Genomic DNA, 20,532 nt, shown 5'->3' with positions numbered 1-20,532 from the left:
AAACCCTTTGTTAGCCAGAAGTTTTTATTAGTTCTTCGCTTTTATCCATTTGTATAGAATTAGAAGGAAAAGTATCCTATTTAGAGGAAACTGGGGATATCTTCCTTGTCTTTGTGGTTGTCCAGTTTGGGTTGTAAGTTGAATCTTTTGGGAAGCAGTATGAACTCCGGTTGTTTTTATATTTCTTTTATAGGACAAAACCTCAGGCTGCTAATGAGGGAGGAAAAAGAAAAAGATCTATATTATGCTGGGGAGGAAATGCAAAACAGGCAGTGGACTTTAGAACAAACTGTTGAGTTTACATTTTTGATTATAACTGTGTGCTGTAAATGGGAAGATGTTGTGCTGTCACTTGTGAGCCTTAGTAGATGATTTTCATGGCAGTGGTATTTAATTACTTGTATACTAGCTAAAACTTGTGTCCTAGTTTGCATTACACAGAGCAGTCTAAGAATAATCTCCCCGTTTTCTACTATATGCATAGTTTCGCATGGCTGGTTTATCCATAAACATTTGGGGTTTTTAAATAACAGCATTTTAATATTTGCCTTGGCTTTCAATCAGGCTTCAAAATAGCCTTGTGCATCTTTTAGTCACCGGAGCATCGAGCTGGTGTCTATGGTATGTATCTCCATGTGTGGATAACGTTTATTAGCTAGCAGTTTGCAGACTGACATCTTTAACGCTGCTTGAGACAACTGCTGGTCACAAATAAGAGGATAATAAGTAATTTGATAATCTTTGCAAATGTCTTTTTTCCAAGTGATAGAATGGAAATGGAGAAGGGAGACCAAATAGTTTAATGTATAAAAAGAAGGCATCACCCAGAGAAATTACTGTGAGCTGTAATTGCATGCATGCTTCTATGTTGAAATTTCAGTCACTATAATCACTGTACATCTGTCCTCACAGTGCTCATCCTGAGGCTTCACCCTTGTTTCTTGGGAGAACTTTAGTGTGCAGGGAGCTTTTTTTCCTCTCTGCTAAAGGGGAATTTGGTAGCTGAATCACTGTGATGTGTTATACCCTAGTAATGCCTAAACGAACTTTTTAAATATTCCTGGGATTTCGATTTATATCTAAGCAACAAGGCACACTTTGAGTAGTAGCTACAAGGTATGGGAAGTTAAGGTCTCGTGGGCTAGTACATAGTGAATTCTGGTTTAGGTTGCTGGTTGAAGTGCATGCCTTATCAATATATACTTGGTCAGAGAGTAGTTTAATGTATTGAGTTTTTGTTTAATACTCTTTATAGCAGGCTCCCAGTCTTCTCTCTTTCATAAATAAAATAGTATGCATTGAAAGTGATCTCAGGAGATCATCTGTTCAGACTCCAGGCAGGACAAACTTGGTTCAGGTTGCTCAGGTCCTTTTCCACTCAAATTTTGAAAATCTCCAAACCATTGGGCCTTTAGCTATTGTGGCATCATACTAACTTATTATTGCAAGTCAGTTTTCCCATTTTGTTATTTTGTGTATCTATCTTTGGACAGCTATTTCTAGCTATTGGTGATAGTGCCGAGAAAAACAAATTTGATAGTTAGAGAAGGTTGTGTTTGTAGCATGCTGCTTGATGTTAATATGTTAGTCACCCCTTAATTGTAGCAGTCAGATTACGAATCTCCCATCTCACTTCTTCATGTTTCATCCATATCTCTCACATTCTAACATGCAAGCTGCTTGCCTTTCCAAGCAAACATAAAACACCTAGCTAGGGTTTTAAACGCCTATTGCTCAGTGGGTGGGATAGACCACCCGGCTTTTGTATAGTCTTAGGCTTTGCTCCAGAAATGGTATGTTACATTCCTCCACTGGAGTTACTACTTTCATTTGGATCTTACTGGGTTTTAAATGTATGACTTTTTCCAGTCTCTGGTTAATATCTATTGTCCTGCAGAGTATTCTGTTGTTGCAAGAGCTACTGTTTTTGTTGGACTAGGTGTACAGAAAGTGAAAGGCATCCAAATATTTGTAAAAAATTATAAAACCTAGAAATTAGAAGGAAATAGGTTAGCCATTTGAGGAGGAGGGGAAAAAGCCTTTACAGTTCAGTTACGTGAAAAGAAAGTTCCCTTTGTGCTTCTGAGTTTTGTAATATTCTCCATTTTTTGCAACTTGATGTGTTATTGATATATCTGTCACAACTGCATGGCCAACACTCCCCAAGAATCAGAAAAGTAGAATGCTTAATAAAGGATGTTGCCTTTTTATCTTACTGTTTTACTGTTTTTCTGTCACATTACTGTGGGCAGTCCAGTTAAGAAGCTTTAGAAGTTGTGGAGGAAAGTACTTCAGATGTCATTAAATCTCTTTAAACGCTTGAGATAAATTACTGTTAATGAGACCTCCTCTAGATTATGCAGAAAACTGGAGAAAATACTGTATTTTAGCCCCCTCTGTTTTTAGACTGCCCGTAAAAGAGTTATTGATGGCAGTAACCAGTGGAGCCTCCTGAGGATTCTTATATACGTAAATCAGATATTTGCGCTCTTTAGAAGTTCCTGTCCTGGCAGCAGAGTGGGGAATGCTGCAGACGTGTAGTCCTGTGATAGAATTCAAACCTATTCCCCCCCCAGTGGCTTCTTGAAAAACTGTCCACAATGAAGAATGGCCAGGTATTTCTTTGTACATTAGCATCTGTATCTTAGTGAGTTTAGACTCCATTATAGTAAGGAATGAGCACATCTCTCAGTGCGTAGAGCCAGCACTTGCGTGTTGTGTATGGAGATTATTTCACAGGCAGAATTATTTCACAGAGGCAATTTTGTATCTGTATTTTTTCCTGCCAGGAAAGTAAACAGGAGGAATGTTACCCATAATAGACCATTTTTAGGTGATAAAGACAGGAAAATCCATAGGATGTTAGTGTACCCATCTTCATGATGTGGAGATGAAGATTTCACAAGCAATGAGTTTTTTTACAGTTGAGAACCTCTGTGTGTGATGTTGTATGAAGGCAACAAGAATGGGATGAGTGCTATTTAATGAGTATGATTGCAGAGGTGGATGAATTTACTGTGAATTGTGTCATTACTTTAAGAAAAGCTCAGTGTTGCTCAATTCAATGGCCATTACTAATGCCATCTTTCTAGGTAGCATAGGAAAATCTTCAAACCAAACTTATAAGTTCTACTAGTTCAAGCTTTTTCCATATGATCTACATAGAAGAAAAGGCAGTTCAGTTGTTGGAAATGGATCATTCAGTGTAGTGTCTGATTCCACAAGCATTAATTGGATTGGATATAAGGAGGAAGTTCTTTCCCATTAGGGTGGTGAGGCACTGGAATGGGTTGCCCAGGGAGGTTGTGAATGCTTCATCCCTGGCAGTGTTCAGGACCAGGTTGGACGAGGCTTTGGGTGACACGGTTTAGTGTGAGGTGTCCCTGCCCATGGCAGGGGGGTTGGAACTAGATGATCGTAAGGTCCTTTCCAGCCTTAACTATTCTATGATTCTATGAGTCTATGAATTAAATTAATTCAAAACATAGGTGGACATCCTCACATCCTGTTGAAATATGAAAACAAAGCTGCTCTTTACCTGAGACCTGAACTTAGCTTTGGAGTGTGTATGTATATATATTCGTGTGTTAGCCTATGAATGATAACATCTGCCTTCTTTTGTGGGATTTTTTGTTGTCTTCTTACTCATTCCTGCTCTCACTTTCTGAATGATTGCTTTCATTGGCATCATCTTCCTTAAACAAATCAAGTTAGATCAGGAGTGAAGGGTGAAGAAATGAGTTAACACTGGCTAGAGAAATAGGGAATTGAACCGTCAACTCGATGCATAGAGTTTTGTTCTATTTGGCAGCTCTAACTTTGTGTTGAATCACAAGGTATAACTAAGATGAGACACATCATCTTTGAAAACAATGTTTGTGAGCATACAGGATGATGGGAAAGTGGTTTTGTTACTTCTTAGGGGCAAGCAGTTGAATTCCAAGGCAACCAAGTGATTCTGCAAACCCCAGAGAGTTCCCAGTGAGAAAAGCAGTGGAAAACTACTGAATTTTGCACTTTGGTGTACCTCAGTTTCCTTTAAAACAGATTTTAGCATTTTGGTGTGAGGATTGATTTATAATATCTTGCCCAGATGGAGTCATTTTGAGCGGATGTTGATTTTGAAGTATTTACTTTTAGTTCATGATTTGTACATTGATTTATAGTTGCATTTAGATTGCTGCTGCTCTGTTAATTCATATGAGAAATATAATTCATAGAATTAATAAATTCTCTTATTGCTTCCACTATTTTGCATTTATTCCTGGTGCATCCTGTGCAGTTAGTTTTCATATATTTGAATTTAGACTGCATTGTGAAATTGAAACATTCCTGTGTTTGGAGCTTTGTCTGATACTGACTTTCCTGTGTAAAATCCTATTGTTGAGGTTTACCATCACCAGCCCTTTTCTTTTTGTGGTGTGTATGCATGCGTGTGTGTGCATGTTGCACTTTGTTCAGCTCTTGTCCTTGGGATGTTGCATTTAACAGTTCATTTCTGAAGCAGCACATTTACCATGTGTCAGATCTCTAGCTTAGAATTCCTAAGGCGATGTCATGTCAGAACAATCCATACTGTTAGTGCCTTCCAGCAGAGTTGGAATTTAGAACTATCTCATGTTTTAATTTAAAAATAAGCTTCCAAATGCACAAGTGGAAAATTGTGGCATTATTCTCTGTTTACATAAAATATAGATAGGTTTTTAGCATCCACTTGAAGTAGTCAGTGGGGAAGTATGTTTCTGAAGCCAACAGAGCTCTAAACCTATAATTGCTTGATTATTTTGTTCTCTTTAGTTCTTCTGCTGGCTTGAAACTAGTCTGAAATCTTTCATGAAGTAATTATTATATGAGTTACTTACCACTAACTGCATGGGAAAATTAATAGGCTTTCTTTTTTTCTGAATGTGTTTATCCATCTATAAAATAATTTCCTTAGATTCACTTTCAGATACATACTGCTTCCAAAATGCATCTTCCCTTTCATTTGTTGCTGGCAAGAAGGCTTTTCTTCCTGATTGTATTTCAAGGATGGGAATCTTAAAAAGTGGTCAAATTTAGTATATCAGGGAAAGCTTATGTGAAGAATGAGTCTCACTTTGGTATAGCTGGGTGTTTTCACCTGGCGCATGATCGGAAGCCTGAGATCATCAGCTTTCTCAGGTGAAAGGATAGAGACGTCTCCGTGAAGAAGAGCAGGAGGATTTGTGTTTTCTCGTATTCCCAAAGCTCTATGAGAAGAAATTGGCATTTTGTTTATCTAGTTACAGAATTTAAGTATTTACTTTGATATTGTAGGATGAAAAATGAGAGAAATGATGGTTCAGTTTTGTTTAATGTGTTAGATTAGTCCTATGCATGCTTTCTACCTCAGCTGCTTTGGCAAATTGGGTTTATTCTTTAAAATAAAACATAAAGTATTATTAATTTTTTAATAGTTGCATGAATAGCTACAAGATATTAATTCTGTTCTGGTTTTCACTAAGGAGATAACAAAGAGATGGGGGACGTTCTTTTCAGGAGTGTCTCCTAATATTGGGACTGCATTTTTGAAATCGACTTACCTAACCAATAGTACAATTGGCAGATGATTTCAGGAGATGCAAAGTGTTATGTTTTTTGTGTGACTGAATTAGTGAAAGCTTTACATTTAATAAGTACAATGCTTGGGTTGGAGAAATGGACCAGATGCCTCATTAGAAGTTTTACTAAAAATGCATTGTACACATGAAATCTTTACTTATAATTTAGTGAGGAAGGCTTTTTTGCATGTTTAACTTAATTCTTCCTTCAGATACAATGTTTTGTGAAATGTTTTTTGATTTATTTTATTATTTATTTGTAGGTCCCTTCAGGGAAGTCGGAATCCTTTGCATCCATGTTGAGACGCTCTCCTTTAATTCAGATGGGACCTGCCAAAGATAAAATTGCCATTGGTCAAATATTCCATATTGTAGAAGATGATCTTTATATAGATTTTGGTGGAAAGTTTCACTGTGTGTGCAAGAGACCAGAAGTAGATGGAAAGTAAGTAATAAACTCATGGTAAGCATGGTAATATATGTGAGTGACATACTCAAATGCGTAGCTAATGGGTCTTGACCATCTTCTGGACTGAACTTGCATAGTTCGTATGAATTTTGTGGTTTGAGTTGTAGTAGTTAACATATTGTGCAGAATGAAAGTATGACCACAAACAGATCTGTGTAGCTCGGACGTCTTGAATGCAGATTCCTTTTCAAGCTTGCACTACTGCTATCTACATTATTCCAACTTAAGATGACCAAGGGATGTTACTGGGTGTTTTGTCAGTGAGGAAAAGGCAAATCATTGTCATCTGAGCTGTTAAAACAAGTACTGTTTATTGAAATACTTGGCAGTTCTGTGAATGTGGAACTTTAATCCCATGTAAGTGGTAAGCTTCCTTGGGCAGGAGCTATCTATGTTAAATATATATACATGAGGTGATGTAATGGGGAGTTCACACAGTATTTTTGATAATATAGTTCATAATAGTGGTCAAAATAGTCCACATTGTAGAAGATCTTATAGATTTTGGTGGCAAGTTTCAGTGTGTGTTCTGAATTAGAAGAGTTGTGCTGTATTGGGAATGTAGTAGTTAGAACTAAAAGATAAGAAAGCAATGACTTCTAGTGGAAATAGTATTTATAAGCTTTCTAAAGTGTCTTTAGTGCCTTATGATTATGTATTCTTCAAAGATATCTTGTTTACTTAATTTGCCTCCAGGTTGCTTTGATGCCTAGTTTTTAATATGTAGGCAAAATGCCATGTTTTTGAATTCTAGGGTGAACTGAGTCCTTTGTGCCTGTCACATCTGGCAGCAGGCAAAGATTATTCTTAGTCTTGATGCTGCTTTTTGCATCTCTTACTAATTCTAAATGAAGACGAGCTTTGCCTTTCCCAGTCCCAGTTTTGTATGCTTGAGGAGTGTTTGTCTGTTCATCTCAATCTATGACCAATCATTTTGGCTTTGTGGTGGAGTTCAGACCGAAGTTCCCAGTTCAACTGAGGTAGCCTTCTGCCAGGCCTGCTCACTTTTTGCATGCTGGTGAAGAGCATTGAGAAGTTTATCCTGATAGATCAGTAGCCTCTTCTGGGCACCTTTGCACATCAGGACAGTTTCTTGTCTACCCTGTATACACCAAAGTCTGCTGTTCTGATTTCTCTTCTGCCACTTGCCTTTCTCACTTTGCTTCAGTATTTAAGCTCTGTCATCAGTGATCAGTTGAGGCTGCCATCAGCTACCATGTTCCCAAACAGTTCTTTTCTGCCTGTGAGTAATGTGTCCAGAAGAAGACCCTGTCTGGCATCTCTGGCAAAAAATTGTCACCGGGATACTCACTCAGAATTGCTTACTTCCCTCTATGTGTGTTTCTGCTTAAGCAGACATGAGGGTATTTGAAATCCCTTGTGAGAATCAAAGCCTGCAATCATGGGGTGACTTCTGGTTGGTTGAATGAGTCTTCATCCTGTCCCTCATCCTGACCAGACAGCCCGTAGCAGGCATCCACCCTGATACTGTCTTTGTTGGTCTCCTCTCTTACTCTGACCTGTAGCTCTCAACTGTCTCCTTGCATGGTTCATAGCAAGGCTTCCATGAAGTCATGCTCCTTACTTGCTTCCAGTGCAGCCCCCTTTTCCTGGTCCCATGTTTGCTCCCAGGTTTGGGGAGCAGGCAGCTTTGTGCATTGTTTTCAAATCCCTGACTACGATTCATTCACCTTGTGAATGCTGAACCCACTGCTTTGGTTTTAGTGTTGCCTTTTCAGGTATTTGGCAACTCCTTCAAAATACTAGTTTAGCATCTTTAAAGGAAAATCACCCTTTCTCTTGCCATTTATATAAGGAGGTATTTCCATGAGGACATGTGCTTTTGATATTTCCTTGGTCTGTTGTGTTGTGGGTTTTTTTTCTTAGCAGAACTCAGCTATTTTCATGATACTGAAATCATATTTTGTTTTTCTTATGTAATATTCTTTGCTCTTTGACGGTGTTAGAAGTTACTTGAAAATAAACACAAATTCTTGAAAAAAAACCAGCAAGAGGTTTGTATCTGTAAAGCATGTTCCCTTAAACTGCTCAATCCTGATACCAGAAGTTGAGATTTCGTGTCCAAGTGAAAGACCCTGTAAGTGCTATCACCAGGTGGCAGTAAGAAAGGATTCCACCCTCAAGACTGTCGGGTAAAAGAGCAACTAGAAATGAAAGAAGTGTTCCTCACTTGGAAAATCTGGAGTAGCTGTAAATACTTTTTTTCCCCTGTCAGTTGTTCTAAAGCAAACTTAGACATTAATAAACAAATAATTAAAACCCAAACAAAACACCATAAACTGTCAAGTAAAGGAAACCTTAGAACAGTAATGATACAAAATTGAAATTGAATAAACATTTGGAGAACCTGCTAGCAACAGCTAGCACCCCCATACCCCTTCTTCCCATCCTCTTTGGGAAAACTGTGTCAGAGAGCTGCAAAAATGTATTTCATGGTATTGAGATTGGAAGCATGCATCAGTGTAGTTAGAGGCCAGACTGGAGTCAGGCAAAGATGTATTTGGTTATAAATATCAGCAGCATTTTCTTGTTTGGGATTTATTTAATGTGACAGAGGCATTTATTACCCTTATGATTTCCAGGTCTCATTTAACATATGTTGTACTTATTAAATATATATTGTAATTAGTAAAAACACATCTCTAGGTACACTTTGACTTAAATGCTGTGTTAAATTTACATTGTTTGATGCTAACAACATACAGCAGTTCTGTAAAGCAGTTAGAGTTTATACAAATGAGAAAGGGTCTGTAGAAAAGTAAAGGTAAAGTAACTTTTCAGCTGTAGGAAACAAGTGGTGTGTTTTTCCTTTTTTTTTTTTTTTCCTTTTAACATGCAGAGAAAATAAATTCTTAAAGAGGAAAGTGTCTTAGATCTCTGAATGAGCAACAACTTAATCCATGGCAAAAAGGTGCTGTTACAACCTGCTTCTGCCATTATCAGATGGAATTCCGAATAACCAGAAAATGAGGGAAGGGGTTGTGCTGACACTGCCTGTTGCATCGTCTGCACCTGTACTGTTAATGACCAATTCCCATCAAAAGCACAATGGCTTTCAGCAATTTTCTAAAATACAGGATTGTGGGACCAGTTTCCAAAGAGATTAAACTGCACCTCTCCATGCCAGTGTAATGAAGCTTTTATTTTCAAAAACTGCTGTAACATTCCATCAACTTCAGTATTATCAGGCTGTAGGATCAGAAAGACACTTCCTTTATGTTTGAGTATGCAGCTGGTGCAGGGATTTCCAGTATATCCTGTGGCAATTTTACTTGACACCTTTTATACAGTGCATATTTGCCAAACTTAAATAGTAGAGAACGGAAAAAAATCATTTGATACCGGTTGTGATTTAGAACATGACAGCTTAATGTGCATCATAAAACATTACCTAATGCTGTTTCTGTAAATTGTACCAAAATATTTACGCTGTTTGAATGGCTGCCAGGGTAAGTTTTATTTGGGAAACATTCTAAATTCTTCTCTTTTTGTTCTATTTTTAAATATTTTATAGATAAGGGCAGAATGGAATCCAATTAAAAATAACGTGTCTTTTTAGACCAGGTAATGTGAATAAGGCTGGCTGTTTATTGGCACATTCAATTTATTAAAATAGTCTTAAATTTAAGGTAATAGCGATAGGTGAAATTATTTAAAAGGTCTTGTAAGATTAAAAAAAACAATTTCTGGAAAAAAAGGTGCATGGAGAGAGGCGCTTTGCAGGGGGGAGGATTTCAGTAAGACACTATTTGGTTTACTTGCAGTTTGCATATTAAACAAAGTCACTGCCTGTTAAGCTGGAGGGTGAGTTTGAAGTTAACTGCCCCATTTTGATGACATACGAATATGCTGTTTGAATAATTAGTGCATCTTTCAACCAGAATGAGCTGCCTCACATACAGCAATGAGTAAGCTACCTTGCCGTCAGTGTGAGCAAAGATAGTTGCATGAGGAAAGATGTGAGTGTGTGGTAAATTCACCCTTTGCTTGCTGAACCCTAATTTCTGTGACTGTTGTGTATATAATGGTGCAGGATTATTATGGAAAGATTTAAAGAGATCATATAAAAGACATAACCTTTCTAACTCTTTCCTTTTAGAATTAAATTGTGGTGAGACACTGGAAGAGATTGCCCAGAGAAGCTGTGGGTACTCCATCCCTGGCAGTGTTCAAGACCAGGTTGGATGGGGCTTTTAGCAACCTGGTCTAGTGGAAGGTGTCCTTGCCCCTGGCAGGGGGTTGGAACTAAATGACCTTTAAGGTCCTTTCTAACACAAACCATTCTATGAAATAAGGATCAGACAACAGGCAGGAGACTGGCCCAGCAGAGAGACCCAACACCCCTTTCCCTTCCCTGGGGCCTTCACTATTTCATTGCTAGAGGCATCAGATTCACACTTAACCTGATGTCTGTGACTAACTGGGAGCAAAGTGTCTGACTAGCAGTATGAGCCACCTGTAGGATACAGATCTGGTGGCAGTGGAGAGGCTTAATGCTGTTTTTCCTTAGAGTATGTATTTCTTCCCTATCCTGTACTGCTGCTGACTGGAGTGATGCTGCAGTGGTTCTGGCAGTCTGGCACATCCTACAGCTTTCATGTCAACCTTTGAATGTTGATGAAACTATTACTGCTAAAAAAAAGAAAAGGTGTCCTGGGTTCAGCAGTAGCAGTCATTTTTCCCCTTCTTGGTAGCTGGTGCAGTGCTGTGTTTTGACTTTCAGCTTGGGAACAGAGCTGATAGTGATGTTTAGGTTTGGCCAAGGACTTTGTGAGCCTCATGCTCTGCCAGGGAGGAGGGGAAGCCAGGAGGAAGTAGAGACAGGACACCTGACCCAAACTGACCAAAGAGGTATTCCATACCACAGCACATCATGCCCAGGATGTAACTGGGAGTTAGCCGGAAGGGCTGGGAGACTGCGGGGTTGGAGGAGGTATCGGTCAGAGCTTGGTCGGGCTTGGGGGGCGAGTTATCGGTCGGCTGGTGGTGAGATGATGTATTCTCTTCCCTTGTTATTTCCTTTATCATCGTTATCGTTGGTGGTAGCAGTAGTGATTTGTGTTATACCTTAGTTACTAAACTGTTCTTATCTCAACCCGTGGGAGTTGCATTCTTTTCGATTCTCCTCTCCGTCCCTCCGAGAGCAGGGGGAGGGCAAGAAAGGGGGGGAAGTGAGTGAACGAGTTACCTGACTGGGTTTAAACCACGACAAAAGGTAATTAATGTGATGTATTAAGGAAACATTTCTTGCCTATTTTAGTTTTACATGTTTGCTTTTATAGTGTTCTACCTCCTTTTTACTGTTTTTTGCCAGTAAAATAGCATCCATTGATAATATGTAATTCTCAAGGCGGGGGGCGGGGGGAAGAAGGAAATTGCCAAGCAGCAATACTAGTGATAAATGATGCTTTTGCAAGTACAATTTTCAAACTTACGCAGAAAAACAAGATCGTATGAAAGAGACTGAAAACCTGTAGAAGCTTAGTTGGTTGGTGGTTTGTTGTTTTTTTTTTTGTTGTTTGTTTGTTTGTTTGTTTTTATTCTTTTAATGATGCATGTTGAAGGTACCGATAAAATGCCCACCATGCTGGATTGGGGTGCAAAATTGGTTTTGATTTCTGTAATGTATTCTTGCTTAAAAAAGGCTCAAGGTCTGCTGAGGAAAATTTCTTTAACTTCCACTTTTGGTAAGTGTAAGATACTAGCAGTGTTTTCTCATGCTATTTATGTGTTCACTGTAAAAAAATCTCATAAGAAGATGGAGAAAATATGGAACCAGTCTTAGAGAATTCATTATCTTTCTTCCTTCCATCATCTTTTGCTGCCATTGCCTTGTTTATGTGCTTCATTGTTAACTGTTTGTACTCCTTCCAGGCTTGTTTTCTGTATTCTTTTTTCCAATACTGATTGCTAATACTAATATCAAACACAAATATAATGTAGTTACATACATAATTAACTGCAGTTTCATATTACATCTATTCATTATTATATGTTATTAAGCACTTTTAGCTTACTTATTGTTGCTCACCTTTTAACCAAAGTTATCCCACTGAACCATTAGAATTTGCAGTTTTGGTGTGTGTTTTTAAGCAGTCAGCATGTTCTAGAGCTGCCAGTATTGCAGCAGTGTGTATGTTCCTTCTAATAATGCTTTTGGAAAGTTTTTTAAATGATTTTTGCTCACTTATACATAATTAAAGCAGAAATTACATAACTTACACAAAATGCCTATTACCATAATCTCATTTAGTCAGCATGAACATTTACCTGGCCTTCCACACAAGATTTGCTCTATTCCTGTGTCATATTTGCTTATTTGGAAAGAACTTCTTGCCTATCAAAACCCCAGCAATATTAGTGGCATAAGTAAGCAACCTGGGAGAATTTGGTAAGTTTACATAACAATGATTTCCTTCCTGCCTATAACTTCACATGGTTTATGTCCATCAGTGCCATGTTGCTGACTAATATGTTTGTAGTACTAAATAGCTATCTGAAATCAAAGCAGTCTCTATACTTCCCTGCTCCTTCCTCACCCTTGTTAGCTTCCAAGTTGTTTTACCTATTAGGTAAGCAGCTACTTATTGGAGGGCAAAATTCCTCTGCATTTTCAAAGATGAACTTAGATTATATTATTTTTATGTTGAACAATTATGACCTGTTCAAATTTGCTGAAGTATAAAAGGAAGTGTGCACACACACACACACATTCCTGAATCTCTTCCAGTTTGTATCTTTTATGGAAAACATAATCAGACAGCCGGTCTCCACACTGTGGAGATTAAAATTACCAGAATGCCATGTTGAAATTCTCCGAGGACCAAGCTGGTTTGCAGTAGTCATCAACAAACTTGGGGTTTGGCACTCTGATCAGCCTTTGGTCTCAGACATTGCCCAAATTCCACGGAGAAATGCTAAGCAGGACTGATGATGATGTCCTGTTCCCACATACCAACGTTGCAACTTAAAAAGGAAGTTTTATTGTTTATGTTGAAGAGGGCTAAATTCAAGGAGGTGGCATGAGCTCTCTTTTCTACAAAGCTTCCGTATAGTGCAATTGGCCACTGCTCCGAGCCCTAGTGCAATTGGCCATTGCTCCAAGCCCAAACAATGCACATGGTGCCACTCTGTCTGCTCTTGAACAATTTCAGCTCCCTTTTCTAAAAAGCAGGCATGCAGAATAGCTGTGTGATTGCAAACTTAATCTTTGTACTTCAGCAAATAACCTCTAACTTATTTATAGCAGCATGCATTTTGGAAATTACAGCATTTTTATCCCCTATGGACATAGCTTATTATTTGCATGGTTTCTTTACAATTGTGACTGCTTTTGCCACCCACTGTATATCGTTCTTCAGTGGTTATTTTCAACCACAAATGGAGGTGTTGGCTTTGTGTGGCTCTGTAATACACACAAGACTGTACTTCCAGGGTTCCTGGAGCTCAGTCTGTAAACATTTTTCTTGGACTATACTGCAAATTCTTTGTCCTAGATAGATACATTGAAGTTTAGTTAATGTAATAATGCCATGGGACAGGTGTCAGTTATCAAAAGTACAATTAATCCATCTTAAAGAGGCATCCCACACAGCATTTGGTACAGAGTATACAGCATAGACCTAGGATTACAGCCACAGCTCTGCATGCGAGCCTGGTAATCTTTCGTCTTTGTTTTCACTTCTGTTGTTAGTTTAAAGTAGCAGAGAGTTATGGGATTTGATGACCTTTGGAGGAAAAAACCTCACGAAACTTGTAGCATTTACTAGTGAAACCTTTGTGCCAGCTCTGTCTTCCCAGGGCATCATGATGAATGGGACATGGAATATGCTGTATAAAACATTTTGGGAGAACAAAGCAGTCCATAGGTGGCCTGGAGATTTTTTGGCAATGTCAAAGTCTGTAAATAACTCTTTAAGCCACACTTTTTCTCATATGTGGACATGCAGACATACACGATAAGAAAAAAAAAAAAGGCTTGGGAAACTTATTACTGCAGTAGAAGACTTGAGTCTGTAGAAGGATGAGGTCAGTTAACTCTCTTTTTCTCTAACCCAGGCATTGGCTGTCAACAACTTTAGAAACTATAATTATAAAGTCATGGCTTGAAACAGTTTCAATTCTTCTGCCTAGTGTTTTGTTTTGATGAGAATAAATGACTTGAATCTGTGTACACAGTGTGTTTGCAAGTTCTAGCTCCCCCCACACCCACACTTTGAGAAAGCCGTTCTGTTCATGTGCAGTGAGGAGCTCTCTCACTTCTAGTAAAGTCCAATTACTTCAATAGCTAGACAAGACTCAAGGGACTTCAGCCATTCCAGATGCATATGATCATGAATTTTAGTGAAAATCCTAATGTTTCCCAACATGTTTCACTGACCAAGGACTCTGGGTGACAGCAGATGAGGTAGGGACATATCAGTTATACAGGTGTGTGGTACTTTTCAGGGGTACAGGGACCTATATTAATTAACCCACAGAGCAAGGTGCAGATGTTTCTGGCTTAAAGTCTGGTCAGTTTGACCTGTTCCTGTAACGCAGGTAAGGACTAGATGGAAAAACAGTCCAGGTTACCAAAGCAGTATAACTGCTTTATTAGGTTGGGTGTAACTGTGCATTAAACCCTCTTCTTAGCATAATGAGTTGAGCTGCAGTGCTGCTGATGTGGCCTTTGATTCCAGTTTGGGAGCCAGCTTGGTGTCAACTAGCCCATGGCTCTTGCAGTGCATGGCAGAGAGGTGTAGACTTGCCCAAAGAGAGAAGCTGTTTAGTTTCTGGGTTGAGAAACTGAATTAATGATGGTTTGGACCAAATGTGAATTATAAGTCTTCATATAGCATAGATCTAACTCAGGAAAATTAATGCTATCATATAACCATGGAGTGGTAATTACTCATCACTCTGGAGCAGTTTCAGTAAGCAAGTCTGGGAAGGGAATTAACACAGCTAGGGAAACATACTGCAGGTAATACATCAACCTTGAGCTCTTTAGAAAGCATGAGTCAGGCCTCCCACAGATCATGATATTAAAGTTGGTTTTATTTTTTGTTTTGTTTCCTTTTGCGTTCTTTAGGCTTTGGGTTCCTTTTTTTTTAGAAAAAAACTTGGCAGAATAAGAATTTTTAATTAAACCAACTTTTTTTAAAGGCAGCTGAGTTTCTTGTGTGACTGCAGCAACCAACATTTTAAGACACTAAATACTGGAAAGATACGATAAACTTGTTAGTGTTAGCAAAGCTACAGATGTTGTATGGAATTTTTTCACTGATAATTCTTCTCCGTCTGCTATAGAATACTGATTACTCAAGCTAGAGGCCAGTAACTAGCAGTGTACCCCAGGGGTCAGTACTGGGTCTAGTACTGTTTAGCGTCTTCATAGTGACCTCAGCTGGGGCAGAATTCACCCTCAGCAGAGTTGCACAGAGTACAAAACTCAGAGTAGTTGTTGCACAGGGTGGCTGTGCTGCCATCCAGAGGGACCTCAATAGGCTGAAGAAATGGGCTGACGGGAGCCTCATGAAGTTCAACAAAGAAGTGCAAAGTCCGTCCTCTGGGAGGAACAGCCGCAAGCATCAGTACATGCTGGGGCCCCCTGGCTGGAAAGCAGGTTGGCAAGAATGGCCGTGGGGGCTCTTGTGGACATAGGCTGACCTTGAGCCAGCAATATGCGCTTCTGACAGAGAAGGCGAATGGTGTCCTGGGCTGTATTAGACAGGGTACTGACAGTAGGTGGAGGGAGGTGATCCTTCTCCGCTCAGATCTGGAGTGCTGGGTCCAATTTTGGACTCCCCAGTTCAAGAGACCCCTAAGTGAAGGGTCCCTAAGAAGATGGACTGGAGCACCTTTCCAGTGAGGAAAGGCTGATAGATCTGGGACTGTTCAGCCTGGGAAAGAGAAGGCTCAGGGGGATCTCACCAATGTGTAGAAATACCTGAAGAGAGGGTGCAAAAAGGATGGAGCCAGGCCCTTTTCAGTGGTGCCCAGTGACAGGACCAGAGGCAGTGGGCACACACTGAAACACAGGAGGTTCCCTCTGGAATGCTTTTTCAGTGTGAGGGTGACCGAGCACAGGCACAGGTTGTCCAGGGAGGTTGTGGAGTCTGTCCTTGGAGATACTTACGAGCTGCCTGTGGCCATTGATGATTTAGTCACGCATTTGTATTTGCAGTCAACTGTCCGTACAGAGATTGCTCATCAGAGGGAGGAGTGGATGTTGACTGCTGCTTGGAATAGGCCCAAAAGATTGATAAAATGAGTTGTTACTCCTACACACCAAGCCCCTGACAGATGCTGTTCTTCCCCTGATGCTTTCTGTAACTTCTTGTCAGCTTATTTAGATGCCGTTATCCAGCCAGGACGTGGTTGGATAAAAGCAGGTAAATACCTACAAAGCAAGGTAAGCCTTTTAAGGCAGAATGCCTTTGAGCTGTGTAGGGGATCCAGCTGCTTTGCTACTATTAAGCAGCTCAGCAAATTTGAATAAAAACAAAGGTGTTGAGACAGAAATAAATACTATTTTATTGCATGATTATTTTCCTTTTCTGTTCATCGGTATGCTAACAAAACCATCACAGGTCTTGCCACTTAACTTTTCGCATGCACTTGTGTGGAATTAGGATGGGAATAGCAATTCAGTATCATTTTTGTATCAGATGTTTTTGAGGAAGAAGCAGAGGCAACAGAAGAACTTTTAGAAGTTGCTTTAGAAGAAGTAAAGCAACACTTGGGTTGTGTGTAATTGCCTGTATTGAGTAAGGAGCATCTGATGATGCTGTCCCTGCTCTTGTATTTGCTTGCCTGATTTTCTTCAAATTTTCAAGGTTAAATTTGAGATCCTAGGCAGGTGTTTCTGTTGTGCTGGAAGAGCTGCAGTGAAAGTGAAGAGTTAGGTATTTTAAAAGAAAAAAAGAAAAGGCAAGAAATAAAAAAGTGTTACTCTTCTAAGAGTATTCGGTAGCTGTTATAACTTGCCTTAATAGATTTTGGAGTTTGTGTGTGGTCACTGCTTCCATGGCTCTGTCAGCATTTTATGCATGACAGCAGCCAAGCAGGGATGCAGATGTCTGCTGCTTTGTGAACTTGCTGAGCATAGCCATGATTTATGGACACTGAAATACGAAGTATGATGATATCCAATCATGGAACTTTTTTTTAAACAAAGCCAAAACTCTGCTTTTTCCTCTTGTGATAGCTGTCAAGAGAGACAAATTTTCTATTTTCCTTTCTTAGCTTTTTACAACCATTTATTTTTTATCTAAAGAGCTCAAAATCCAGCCACCCAGCTTGGGCAAGAAATAATAACACCTCCCAGTGCTCCAAATCCCTGAAGGGATTGTTCCGAAAAATACTGAAGCTATATTTTAAATGGTCTGCTTTGAGACTTGGCAGGCTCTGATCACACGGAAAAGTGCACATAATGTGCTCATGCTGCGTGAGCATGTACCCCCTTAACCAAGAAACTGAGATACGACACTAAAGGCAGTGAAACAACTATTGCGTACAATGAGAAAAGCCTATCACTTACTGGTGTTTGGTTACTTCCCATTAGTAGGGGAAAAGGGCTTAAGCAATTTTTGTTTGATTAATGATTTCATTAGAAGGAGTGAAGGATTGCTTTCTTGTCCTCTGTGAAACCTCTTATTCTTTATTTTCATAGTAGTTAGCAGGCTCTTCCAGAGGCAGTGAGATCTTCTAAACCAGTTTCATGGTTCATATAAACTCATATAAAGCATGTCTTTATAGAAATACGGAGTGCCCAGGTTTAACCCTTTTTGAAACCTTCTGGAGGAAATGGGCTGTTAATTTTAGAAATTTAAGTATTTAAGCTATAATATTCTGCAACATGAAATCCCAGTCAAACTTTTCAGGGTTTTTTCCATACATCCTTTCCATACATTCATTTTCTTACTTAAGGAAATGTGAGTAGCACACAAGCTTAATAAATTAGCAGTTTGTACCCATTAACTTCAGGTATTCAGGTAGAGATCTTAATCTGAGTGGTAGTTATAAATTGATTGCTGATCTGACCTTCCACTTGGGAGTTCAATTAGTTCTTTTCCTATGACTTTGTACATTTGAAGTTACCCCAAAGTGTTTTAATCTTTCAGATTGAGTAGTGCCTGCTCCCCCTCACTCAGCTGTGGGTCCCTGGTGCCTGACCAGCTTACTTTACCACCTAAGTACTAGATTTTGCTCCTTCTGCAGCCTTTCAAGACTGTTCTTGGCAGCTGGCTTGACAGGGCTGCTGGAGAGAAGACTGAAACACACTCTGCTTACTCCAGACAGAGCTCAGTGAAAAAGCTGTGATCCTCTGCTTGGCAGGAGGCAGCGCTGCCACTGCTGCCAGCCTTGGGGGGGGGGGGGGATGCAGAGCAGTGGTGATGCGTGGCAGCACATTCAGTATCCCTTTCTGGGTCTTTCAGTGACTTGAATCACACATTGCTGTAATGTGAAGGTTTGTGAAATGCTCCTCTGGTTCTGCAAAATGTTCTAAGAGTATGCTAAGCTTTGGCCTTGTGTACATGCCAGCAGTCCATTTAGGTAAAACTAAGTTACAGGAAGCCAGGGGCAAGGAATCATGTATGGCTGGAGCAGGTTAGGCTAGGTTTAACTTGTTAAGCAGATATTTAAGATTAAAAAAAATGAAAAGAAAACTGGAAAGGAATTTTGCAGTGATTTATCACAGAATGGTTTGGGTTAGAAGAGACCTTAAAGATCATCTAGTTCCAGCCCCCCCGCCTGGGGGGCAGCTTTGTGTCACTGGCAAACTTGCTGAGGGTGTGCTCATTCCCGCTGTCACTGTTGCTGACAAAGGTGTTAAACAGCACTGGTCTGTTACCTTTTGCAAGCAAAGACTTCACTCCTTAGAATAAAGTATCCATATTTTGTTCTATGCTCTTGTATAGGAAGGAGGTGAAGGTAACAGATTTGATGTTGTGCTAGAGGGCTACTTTTGTTTCTTAAACATGCTTATAAGGATGGTAATCTAAGTTATATAAGGATGGTAATCTATCTGAAGTGTTGGTGGTTGGTTGCTTTTTTCCTCTGCTAATCAGTAACTAATATCCAGGTGTATATGCAATATTATGTATATCTGATAAATTTTCTCTGACCCTTTATTCATAGAATCCAAATGTTTTATGTGAAATAGAGATGTGATTGTCTTTTGCTACTTCTCTCATCCTGCTAAGAGAGGAACGTCTCTCTTACAGTTCCTTGAAAAGTCGTTGCAGTGGTGATTTTCTTGAGCAACCTGGCCTAGAGGAAGATGTCCCTGCCTGTGGCAGGGAGGTTGGAAGTAGATGACCTTAAGGTCCTTTCCAACCCAAACCATTCTGTGATTTGATGAAAATGATCACTATGTTGTTACTGTCTTTGACATGCCTTTTGAGGGAATGTAGCTGTAATTCCACTTCCTGTGCTCCTTGGCTGAAGTTGCAGCCATGAGCTGGCTCATGGTGGGAGGGAAGACAGTGCAGGTTATTGTTTTTTTGAAGGGGATATAACATGTTCCTTAAAACTACCACACTGTCTCCATAGCTGCATCATCACCATCATGGCGCGAGGCCGAAGTGAGGAGCGTGCTGCCGTGCGGTGGGCCTGTGGGAGCCGCATGACCGGTGGCTCCAGGCTTCCCGCCGGAGCCGTCAAGCGCAGGGGGATACACCGCTGGCTGCCAGGGCGAGCGTGGAGCCATTCTTCCGCCTTCACTTCCTCGGCTCTTTAGCCCCCATTGAGTGGTGAACAGTGGTGGGGGACAAAAGCTGTATACACTGTACAAACAGAGCACTAAAGCGGCAGTACACTGACTCATTCTTCGCTCTGTGTGAGAACTGAGGGGGACTCTATTCACCGCCTTTGTGCCGGTGTCTGTCAACAGCGCTGTTTGAGGCCAGCCCCATTGTGCCAGCCAATGTTTCTTATTGACCCGAGTCTGTGCCCGCAATGTTCCCAGGGTCGAAGTTGCGAGCAAGAGAATGTTTGAAAAGGGGTAATCGTGGGCTAAATGCGTTTTGCTGCATTGTCGTCTGACCTATTAAATCTAAACTGCGGTCCGCGTTCATGCAAGCAGGTAATTATGTAGTCACAGCTGCGGCCATTGACATCTGGTTACCGCCCTGTGGAAAAAGGGGATGGGGTGCTCGCCTCTCCCTCCAGGCTCTCAAGCGCTGAACTTTAATGATATTAACTGAAAATAGAGGGTGGATTAGTGAGACTGACAGGTCAACAAGGTGGATACTTTATCCATGTAGGCAGAAATAAGTCCGAGTGCAGTTGCGTGGGTATTTCTGCTACCTTATGCATCAGATTTTTCCCATAGCTGTGAGCTTGGCTGGGCTCTAGATCCAGTTCTTATTTAGTGGTTTTAGATAGGGGGAAGCTGCAGAATACTTTTCTCATCCTGTCTGGCAGAATGTGCAGAACAGCTCTGCAAACAGCCACCACATTAACTAATTTTAT

General features: G+C 40.1%; 1 protein-coding gene across 1 annotated transcript in view; it reads left to right on the top strand.

The window, feature by feature from the left end:
• Positions 1-20,532, top strand: part of MRPS28 (mitochondrial ribosomal protein S28) — a 78,939-nt gene that overhangs the window by 10,011 nt on the left and 48,396 nt on the right. Inside the window, exon 2 of the mRNA XM_062641579.1 lies at positions 5,846-6,027. Coding sequence (XP_062497563.1) covers positions 5,846-6,027 — 182 coding nt within the window. The remainder of the gene's footprint in view (positions 1-5,845; positions 6,028-20,532) is intronic.

Source organism: Pezoporus occidentalis, unplaced genomic scaffold (genome assembly GCF_034315485.1).
Source record: "Pezoporus occidentalis ecotype Australia unplaced genomic scaffold, CSIRO_AGI_Poc_V1 ctg69, whole genome shotgun sequence".
Lineage (NCBI taxonomy): Eukaryota > Metazoa > Chordata > Aves > Psittaciformes > Psittacidae > Pezoporus > Pezoporus occidentalis.
This window is presented reverse-complemented; position numbering and strand designations above follow the sequence as displayed.